General features: G+C 39.0%; 2 protein-coding genes across 2 annotated transcripts in view; one reads left to right on the top strand and one right to left on the bottom strand.

Moving 5' to 3' along the window:
* Positions 1–948: 948 nt before the first annotated feature.
* LOC115946014 (uncharacterized) lies at positions 949–4,694 on the top strand. Its single transcript, XM_031046254.2, has 2 exons — positions 949–1,003; positions 3,386–4,694. Exon 2 carries the CDS (start codon positions 3,426–3,428, stop codon positions 4,383–4,385), a length of 960 nt encoding a protein of 319 aa, XP_030902114.1. The 5' UTR covers positions 949–1,003; positions 3,386–3,425; the 3' UTR covers positions 4,386–4,694.
* A 1,253-nt stretch (positions 4,695–5,947) lies between these two features.
* WDR64 (WD repeat domain 64) overlaps positions 5,948–10,765 on the bottom strand; it is a 62,496-nt gene continuing 57,678 nt past the window's right edge. The window contains exons 27-29 of the mRNA XM_031046241.2: positions 8,437–8,517; positions 8,222–8,255; positions 5,948–7,465 (exon numbers count right to left, since the gene is read on the bottom strand). Coding sequence (XP_030902101.2) covers positions 7,422–7,465; positions 8,222–8,255; positions 8,437–8,517 — 159 coding nt within the window. The 3' untranslated portion in view covers positions 5,948–7,421. The remainder of the gene's footprint in view (positions 7,466–8,221; positions 8,256–8,436; positions 8,518–10,765) is intronic.

The following is a 10,765-nucleotide window of genomic DNA, read 5'->3' as shown; positions in this document are numbered from 1 at the left end:
TAATATTCTGAAGTGATACATAATGAGAAGCAGAATGGGATCCTATCAGTCAGCAACATGTAGCTGTGAGCTGCTGCGTATCAGTAACAATGTGAGAACACACCAGGAAAAGAGATCATGCTATGCTGGGTCATGGATGCAAAACTGAATCAGCATCATGGAAGACTCTTGCATTGAAGCCTACTTGGTTGATTCACTGTGAAAAACAAAACTATCTTTTTCTACATTATTTATTTATTTTCTACATTTCTTTATGTCTCTGTGTTTTCTTCTTATAAATTGACGTATTTCCTCCTTTCTTCATGTTGAGATCCTTCTGCTTCCAGTATTCCAAAGGACATCCCTGTCCCCACCCTGCCAAATCTGCCTTTTTATCTTTCAACTCAGAGGACTTTTCAGTTTACCATCTCCAGTTGTTTCCATTCTTTTCTCTGCCAGGCATACCTTGGATTGATTCTGAGCGCAGAAAATGTATTTTCTCATAACAGATGGCTTTAAATGCATAGATGAGTGTGCACAAAACCAGATGTATCCTATCACCTTTCCTACAGTGAAGTCTCAGAAAAATTCCTAGGCTTCCTCCAAAAGACCCCAAAAATTAAAACCAGAATTATGCCATTAAACCTCAAAACCCTCTGCATTACAAGTTTTGCCACCTTACCTGATGAAACTGACTATTCTGAGCTTTCCTTTGGTGTGGTTGTGCTGCTTGCAGATATATATATATATTATCTCCATAAACGTATGTCAGTATAGAGAACAAAAGCACGTTAAGCTTCTAGTATACCAGTGCATATTTTTTTCCCTTTTGTCATCCTTTGTTGTGAAATGATACATCCGGGTACAGCTGAAGCCCCTGTGCCACGTAGCTGTATGGCTCAGCCTGGCCTCTAGAGACCTCTGGAACAGAGGAAGCCCCAGCTGAAGCAAAGGACCACGGTCAGTTCAGTTTCACTTTTGAAGGTGCAGAAGCAGGAACAACTCTCTCTCCTTTTCTTTATAGGTAAGCCTTCAAACAAGTCCCACAGTGATTGCTACCAGTTTAAAATAGCGTGGATTGTTTTTTAACCTCACGATAAGTTTAGCTATGATCAACAAAGAACTTGGAGCCTGTTATTTTGTTCCTTATGCACATGGACTTCCACCATTGTGCTGAAGAAGAAAAACAGGTAAATTTTCTAGCATATTCCTCCTAGCCACACATGCTTCTGTGCTTCTCTGAACACCATCCCTTTGAGTTAAAATCCTTTGGAAAGGTGCTTTGCTATGTGCTTTGCTATGATGAAGTCCAAACCAGAAGTTCTAGCCTGTATTACTGTGACTTCGCATTTTAGCTCTGCAGCCCCTGGATGTCATCCAAAAAAGCAGTCTGGGGTCATAAAGGTCCTCCAGACTCCACAAGTCTGCCCAGAGCCTGAGCTATGCTGAGGCGATTTTCTTCCAGTTTGGGAATTATATAGAGCTCTCTATCCACATATCTTTAAGTCCTGATCTAGTAGTGTTAACAGCTTGATTCAATCATTAACAAGAAATTGCAAAAAGACAAGCAAGTTGACGCAGATGATAACAAACAGTTTGGCAGGGGGTGGGAAAGGAACAGCTGTCATCCTATTTAAGATGAGAGTCTGAAGCAAAGGAAAACCAAGTCCTTCTGGGGCAGGCGAGCAGTGCCTGGGAGTTGTTGCTGTTGATTTATTTAACTTAGTGCTGGGCTTCACTACACCTGAGGTAAGTTATTCTTGCACTTCCACTCTCTGCATGTGCAGCCTCTTTTTCTGAGAAAAGGGGTTTTGAATGATGGTTGGAAATATTGTTTTCCATGTGTTTCTGGTAATGCAAAGAGTGAACTAGTAGGGGAAGGTCTGTGTCTCAAGGAAATCTGAGGAAGCATGAAGTATACAACGACTTAGATAAAAACTTGCTTTTAGCCAGTAGCTCAAGTAAAAGGACTTGTTAACTGAAAGGTTAAAAAGAAATTAAAAAAGCTGTTAATTATGCTCTGTAGGAAGAGTGATAAGATTCTCAGGGATCTGATTCAAGCTCAACTGTTTCGGTACTTTCAGCCCAAAAAGAAGAGAGGAAGACAGATGTTTGCTTTTCATATACAGGCTCCTCAATGTGGATGAGCTCAGTGGGAAGCAAAGGTTATCTCTAAAAAGCCAGCAGGATTCCCTTATAGTGGGAAAATAATATTTTTGCTGCATTATTTGGGTGAAATTGCCCTTTCCTTTTCCAAGAGTAGGCACCTGCTGGGAGGGTGCTTCCATACTATATCCTGCCCTCTCAATATTGCTGGCTGCTTTCACAAACACTCAGGCCAGATGCTATGGACAGATTCTTGCAGATCTTCTTTCTTATTCTGTCCATTGTCTGCTCCTCTTATCCTCTGCATCTGTACAGGTGACATAATGATAGGGGCAGGACAGACAACAGGGCAGCCTGCCTCATCTTCAAATGTGTCTGCTTACATAACTCCTGACTTTTGTTGAGAGTTTTTATTTAGTTGTGGAAGTGAAAAGTATCCTTTTTTTATTCTGCTCTTCACTGACTTGACTCACTCATTTTATATCCATCCAACATAGTTACACTCAAGATACTGATCTTTCTAAAGGTGTAATGCCTTCAAACCAGAAAGCACTGCCAGCAGCTTGATGAATTCCAGCTTTCCAAAAAAAAGGCAGAGTTAGCAAAAGCTTAGAGACATCTTAGCTCCTTTGGAGAGAGTGGAAACTTAAAAACTACAGAGAATAGAGTCACTCCGTAATGCACTCACTGCTAAGTATCTATAATGCTACCAAATTAACTCAGCCTGGAGCACAGCTAGAGGTGGAACTTTGTAGCACTCAGTTTTTATCAGTCTGCTTATTTTACATGAGCCCAGTGCTGATCTGAGCTGACATAGCCTCTAGTTCCTGTAGTCATGTGGATAACAGAAAGACATTTCATACAGGCTAATGAGATACACATGTTCTAGCAAATTTTGTTAGAATTTTATTAAATTTCAGAAGCAAAAAAAAAAGGAGACTTTGGTTGAAAAAAAACATTTCAAATATTTTGCTGGGATCTAATGCTTTTCTGGGATCAGACAGGATGATCAGATAGAGTTTGTGCTTTCAGGGGAAATGAAGGAGGCCCAGTGATCTACTATTTCCCTCACCCTGTTAATCTGGGAGAATCCTTTCTTTTGGAAACACTGCATCAGTTACATCTAGCCACACTAAGTGCTCTATTCCATTTCATTTCTCATATAAATACTTTTCTTCTTTGTGCCACATGGAACAAAAGTAAAATAGGTTAATCAGTAACCAATGATTCCAGCAGCAGCTTAACAGTCTCTCATATGCTCCCAGCTCTAAGTAATCTAAACCCTTTTTCTTTTATGTAGGTACTAATATATTCCATACTGCTGAATCTTCCAGCAGCAAATGAAGAATATGTATATGTTCCTCCTTTCCACTTTATATTTGTTTTTGAAATCCACTGGCACCAAAGAGGTTATATTTGGTCGTAATAATTTCACAGAATACCAAGTTGGCAACATGAACCTGATTCTCTCTGTCCCACACGGTGGGTCAATGGAACCCAAAGACATCCCTGATCGAGAAGCTGCTTGTTGGGATGCAAAGACATCCTCTTGTATTTTCTCTCATGAGTGTCCTCCTGGAAGTATCCAAAGTTATAAAAAATGCAAAGTGTCTACCAACCAAGACAGGTATACTATAGAGGTTGCTGAAGCTCTTGCTGAAGAAATCAGCAAAATTACTGGTGGCTTCTTCCCACATATCATTATAAACCACCTTCAGAGATTCAAGATGGATGCTAACAGGGTAAAGGAAGAAGCCTGCTTTGGAATTCCCCAAGCAGAACAGGCATGGGAAGAATACATGGGATTTTTGACCACTGCAAAAAGACAGATGACAGAGGGCCTGATTCTGGATATCCATGGACAAGCACATCCTGAACAGTGGATAGAATTAGGTTATACTCTTTCAAAAACTTCTCTTAACTCAGGAGACTTTTCTGCATCAAGTTCATCAATTAGCCATCTGGCCAGTCAGCTAGTCAATGTGTCTTCTGAGACTTTGGTTGCAGGGAACAGAAGTTTGGGTAAATATATTGAAGAACAAGATAAGCGTTATGTTTGTGTGCCTTCTCCATCCAATCCTAGCCCAAATAATGGGAGCTATTACAGTGGTGGATACATAACAAAGACTTTTGGTTCCCGTAGCTCTGGCACTGTTGATGCCATTCAGCTTGAACTACCCCAGTGGGTGAGAGCAGCTGAAGAACGTTCCAGATTTTGTAAAGCACTAGCAAGGGCTGTAAAGAAATTCTGGAAAACTAACTACTGCAGCCAGCACAACCGTGAATTTCTGCCGTGCTGAAAGATGCTGTCCTTTAAAGATAGCTTTCCATAATACAATAATGATCTGGAACAATGGAACAGCTGATACACTTGGAACATTTAGGCCTGCAATATAATTGTGGATGATAGTGGAAAGCAAGCAACTTGCAAAGGAATACAGAGACATCTACATAGAGAAAATCCACAGCTAATACCAATAAGCCTGTTAATACACAGCTTTCTACTGCATCCTGCATTGAAAAGGCTTCTTGAAAATGAGTGGGTATACTTGGAAGTATCATTTGTCTGGTAGGCTGCTCTGTGCCTAATTTCTTTCCAATAGAACACAATTTCTTTAGCACACAATAAACAACTGTTCTAATTGAATTCTGTGCAGTGTCTTATGGTCTGTTCAAAGAAATGAAGCATCTCGGCTTTTCTCATGATGCTTAAGACAATAGGATTGTCTTGTGTAATATATTTTGGGCTGGGACCAGTTTCTATTTGGTGTTTATACAGCCCTAGGAGTTGTGTCTCTTCAAGTAAACAGTAATGTTGAGCAGTGACACCCAGTCTGAGCTACTTGAGGTTTTGTTAATTTAATGAATTATGAAAAAATCTCTGAGAGCATTACAGTGCTAAAATCTTGTCACAGTTTAAATAGCACAACAGTAAGGTGTTCTCTTTAGCAGCCTTCCCTCCAGTTAACAACACATCATGCATTTTTGACAGTTATCCTTACAGCATGCTTCCCTCTTGAGAGCTGGTCCATTGATTTCATTCAGCATAGGATTAAACATTTGATTGTTACTGGGAATAGTATTGCATTGTGGATGGGCTCTTCTGCACCATGGAGAATATAGCGGCATAAATAGATGTGAGTCTATGTCACAGTAGACAAATCAACTCTTGGAAAACATGGGCAATTAATATGGAAAACCAACAGGAGCAGACAGGAAGACTGAAAAAAGTAAAATTCATAAATTAAGAACCTATGAAATCCTATCAGTGCTAAAGGTTTGGTAAAAATGAAAGAATGAGTTAATAGTTCTGAGTAAGTAAACAGTTAATCAACTGACAAGAAGCAGGATTTCTGCATCTTGCAGCCACAGTAAAATACTTCAGTTCAAATTATAAATAGGGACCATAGCAAAGAGAAAATCTTGCATGACTATACAGCAGAACACGTAAGAGCAATGGAAGAGGAGCTCTCTGAACCTGAACTGTTCACTTTTAATAAACTTTGAAGACTAGGCAATTTTCAGGTAACTGGAAGAGAGCTGATGTAGCTGTCTATCAAAGGCAAATAGGACTCATGGAACCGCAGGGTGTTATTTTTCATATGCTAAATCATGGGTCAGATGTAGGGAGCCCAGATAACAAATGAGGGATTACATTTTATCTGGTGACACTTGGTTTGTCAGACAAACTTGATTTTAGTTTTAATGACAAGGTTAATTGTGGTTATGCAGTGGGTTGACTCTGGCAGACACAAAGCACCCACCCAGTTGCTTGCTTACTTGTCCCAGTGTGATGCAGGAGGGATTTGGAAGAGCAAAAGTTAGAAATCTTGTGGGTTAAGATAATGAGAGTTTAATAGGTGAAGCAAAGCTGCATGTGCAAACAAAATAAGGTACAGAATCCATCCACCGCTTCCCATCAGCAGGCAGATGTTTAACCGTTTCCTGGAAAGCAGGACCTCAACGTACGTAATGGTTACATGGGAAGACAGGTATCACAACCAAAAACATCTTGATTTGCTCCTCCATTCCATAAACTCTTATTGCTGAGCAGGACATTATATGGAATGTAATTAGGTTCACCCCAGCCAGATCCTGAACAGTTGATAATAGTATTTTTAAACACCTTCCCACAAGATATTTTGCTAAAAAAAGTTTTGCAGATCAAACACCATTCATTACTAGTAATACAGAAAACCCATTTTTTTCCCCCCAGAAACAGTAGGTAATAATGGCTCTAGTTACAGGAGTTATCTTAAATATTTACTACAGTGACACACTTGGCAACTATTTGTACCTTTAGTGAAACAAAGGATGTTGGAATATGTATTCTGTGACCTGTGTCATGTTGTGGCAGTGTCTGGGAATGCTGAAATGCCAGGAAGGATTCAGGGAATCATGACTGATAATGAATTGAATATGAGCTCAGCATGTAGTCTTCTGGTTTAGAGGGTGAACATGCTCTCTGAAAGCATAAGCAAGGAATTAAGAGGCAGAAACAGCAGGGCATACTAACTCCTTTTTGTGAATCTGATGTTTATCTGATCATGAGTGTAAAATGGAGTTCTGACACATTAGACACTTAAAAAAACATAACCACTGTGGTGAAAAGGCTTAAAAAGGCTACAGAAATCTGCCTTGTAGTGACTCACAAAGCTCAAATTACAGCGAACTTTGCTACCAAGAGTAATTATGAGGCTGACAGAGTCTGGGTAAAGGAGAATGCCATCTTTAATGGTACCTTTAAATAGGGCTATTTCTCATTATTTGAACATAGTTCTCAATCTTTCTTCTGTCTTATCTCAACATGATTAACAAGGGAATCTAAGTGAAGACATTTGACTAGGATACTGTGGCGTATCTGTGCTACCTACAGAACATCCCATCATCTCTTTGCCTAGTTAAGGACACAAAAGTTCTTAAAATGAGAAAAAGGTTAGAGCAGTACCTCTGGAATTACATTTTGTGTTTTTCAGAGGAATCTATATGGCTAGCAAAAGCAGATATATGGCTCTGAATCTTTAAGCAGTTAATCACAGTAAGGTCCTTTTCCTTCTTAACCATCAAAAAGTGGAGTGAGATAGACTTTTCTGTATCTTGTTATAACCATACACTGTCTTTATCAGAATTATTTATCTGCATGAGACTGGATTAGAAGTCAAGGTTTGATTTCTAGATGTTCTACTTAATCATGAAATGGATTTACATATAATTAAAATCAAAAAGAAACTGAGAAAAAAATGAAATAAGGGACATGTTACATGTTAATCTACTTGCCATGAAGATGGACATTATGTTTATTTGTCTTGATGCTGTTCTTCACCTGTCTGCATTGTCTATCCAGTGGCACTTGGTGTCTCAGCTTTTCTCTTCTGAAGACCTTGAAAAATAAATTGCAAAATTTCAAGAACTAAATAATATATTGAGGTGAACAGACCAATTGATAGTGTTTTGTAACAACACAGACAAAAGAAAATATTTATTGTGCATGCAGCTCATAGAAAAAAGTCTGATTTCATTTCACTGTAAATCCATTGCAGTGCCCTTGGCTTCAGTATAGTTGCTCCTAATTTGCCAAGGCACAAGACTCCCTGTATTTTATTTTCTTCTTCTGAAAGAAAATGAAATATAGGTTTCCAAGGCACAATAATGGTCAGAAGGATAGCATACATGCCAATTATTTGAACATTGTGCCCCCAAGTTTTCTGTTTTCTGAGATACTCTGTAATGCTGAATGCACAAGCATTAAGCCATATAGATTAGAATGCAGAGTACCCTATTCATCCCACCTAACTAGCCATCCAGATGCTAGAGTCTCACCCAAGCTAGTTTTCTAGGTACCCCTATAGAAAGAGATCACCACCTCTACTAGGGGTGATTCTTTCCATCCTATGATAGGTAGGATAAACACCTGTGGACATTCTGGTCTTTGTCTATAGATGGAACAACCTAGGAAGCCTTGCTAGACAGCTTGCAATAAATCAGAACAAAAGTACCTATAAAACAGTATTAACTTACAATAACCAAATCTTTGTGCAAATAAGAATTAATTTTGAGCTGGCTAAAAGAGTCGAGTCTGAGTAATAAGCTAATGAGTTGAGATCGAACAGGAGAAGCAAGTGTCTGGAATACTCACTTGGTGGCATTCTCTCTTCAGTTGGCTTCTCAAGCTTCCACCAAACAGAAAATGGAGTTGGATGGGTAGTAATGCAAACCATGTTTGAAAATTAAATTGAGAAGCAGATAGTTAGCAATAGAATGTCAGAGTATATGATGGTACTTAATTTGCCAGTGCTAAAAGCTTCTGCTTTATGAATGACACCACAAAAGGTAGAAAACACTTATACTTACCTTATATATAGGAAGATACCCAAATACTGCACCAGCCAATCTGTTCCCAGGCTCAAAACATTTCACAGGTTGTTTATAGATCTGACCAAGGGAAGCCAAAGTCAGTGCATTACTAGCTGAAGACAAATGATAATGAAGACATTAGCTCTGTTATTGGATTGCATGGTAAGATTCATGTTATCTGCAGAATATCACTACTATCTAAAGAGATTAGGGTTTATGCACAGGTTTTCTCTGTACCATGTAAAGGCTACCTTGAACTTTTTTTTTCTTTAAGTAGGAGGGATTATTATTCTACTACAGAAAATGCATATCCAGCAAAATCACAGCTTCCCAAGGAACACAACATGAAGAGTTAACAGCAAAATGCCTTTTATCACCTAAGTTAAAGCTAGTTTTAAACACTTAGTTCTCTGACCTATTAACATCTTGGATAAGATCAATAAAGGAATAGTCCTAACAGTTTAAAAGATACCACATCTTCAACAATGTAAAACATTTATAAAGGAATCTCTTCCAGTATCTGTCTGCCAATTCTCAGCATTATTCATGCTCATTAATTACTAGGCCTTACCTGTTTCAGAAAGATATGACAATTGAATTATGGTGAGCTAATAACATACTCTAGGTATTTGCACAGCCACTGAATAGCACACTATAGTCTAAAGTGCAAACTGAAGTTCACTGGTTTGTTCTGCTCTAAGGCAAATTATAGGAAATTGAACTGTTTTTCTCACCAAAAGCTTAATAAGGAGACTCCCATGCCAACATGTATCATGTATCTTCTGCTATGAGACCTCAGGTAAGTCATCTTTCCAAACAACTATGTCAAATGCAAAGCACAGCCTAACTCTGCTGTCTTGACCTACAATGTACTCAGTCACTGACTTTGCTACAATAAATTTCATGTTTTATACCCAGCATCAACATGTTTTTCCCACTAACTGTTCTTTTCTTATTGTATAATGCTGTATCTACAGCTGTTGAACAGATGGGGACCAGTGATCAACTGCCAATACTCTGTAGTGCATCCTTCTACAAAAAAGCAGGTACATCAGACTCCCTGTGATTTAAACAGGGTGCTCTGGAGATTGTGGAGTACCTGTGACTGGTATAACTGTGACTTAAGGGAGCTCACCAACTTATTGCTGTTTTGGGGTGAAATGGTGGAATGCCTTAAAACTGCATGCTTGACAAGCTTTGTGTAGCAGCAAGTGATCCACTAGCTTCAATAGCCAAGCACCTAGACAAGATGAAAGCTGATCTTGAATCCTTGGTGTCCCAGTCAGCAAGGACAAATGGGAAAGGAAGAACTGGCTGGCAAGAAAGGGCAAGGATAACGAGAGGGCAAGAGGCAACAGGTTTAAACTTAAAAGGGGAAGTTCAGGTTAGATATAATGAAGAAGTTCTTCACTATGAGGGTGGAGAGGCACTGGAACAGATTGCCCTAAGAAGTGGTAAATGCTCAATCCCAAGACCAGGTTGGACAGAGCCTTGGGTGACACGGTCTAGTGGGAGGTGTCCCTGCCCATGGCAGGGTGGTTGGAACTAGAGGAACTTAAGGTCCTTTCCAACCCAAACCGTTCTATGCTTCTAAGATTCTATGATTCTATAAACACTGGAGAAGTGTCTTCCACTCACCTTATCATTCTTTCTTCCAGGGTACACAGAGAAAAGTACCTGGCCACATGGGGTAATGCTGTTTTTTACTGACTACTGTTTGGACCTTAGCTGGCCACATTAGAATTGTGGTACATAGGAGACTCACGGTACCGCAGACTTTAGGGTAGTTTTTTAAAGCATTCATAACCCTCACTAGCTTTTGACCAGTTACCTCTGGGTCAGAGAAAGAATGGTCAGAAAGGTACTAATGGAAGCCTTTTTGGCAAATGGTCATAGGATTTGTATCTATTTCCTTTTCTGCTACAACTGCAAGAGAAGTTTTATCTGTTCCCATGACTTTTAATGGCTAAACCAGGTAAAAATGAACAATCTCAACCATTATTTAATTCAAGTTATAGAAAATATTTATAACGATATCTAAAATAACTCAGAACTCTTTGGGTTTCTAATTTTATGGGGACTTTAAAAGAACTATTGTGTATAATCAGGGATTCACTCTTGTTCTAGTATTTTCACACTTCCTTCGAGTAAATTTAAGATACTTAGGATTTCTGTTGGAGCATGTGAAAATTCTAGGGTTTTTTAAATGCTGTTAGACCAAATCATTGGTGAATCATCGTGTGCTACTTTCTAAACTGGAATTTGTAAGTGTGAAACAATGAGAATGAAAACCAGAGAGGTTTCTTCAGTCCTTCTGTTCATGCAT

The sequence above is a fragment of the Melopsittacus undulatus genome, chromosome 3 (assembly GCF_012275295.1).
Source record: "Melopsittacus undulatus isolate bMelUnd1 chromosome 3, bMelUnd1.mat.Z, whole genome shotgun sequence".
NCBI classification, from domain to species: domain Eukaryota; kingdom Metazoa; phylum Chordata; class Aves; order Psittaciformes; family Psittaculidae; genus Melopsittacus; species Melopsittacus undulatus.
The sequence above is the reverse complement of the archived record's forward strand: the minus strand, read 5'-3'. Positions and strand labels throughout refer to the sequence as shown.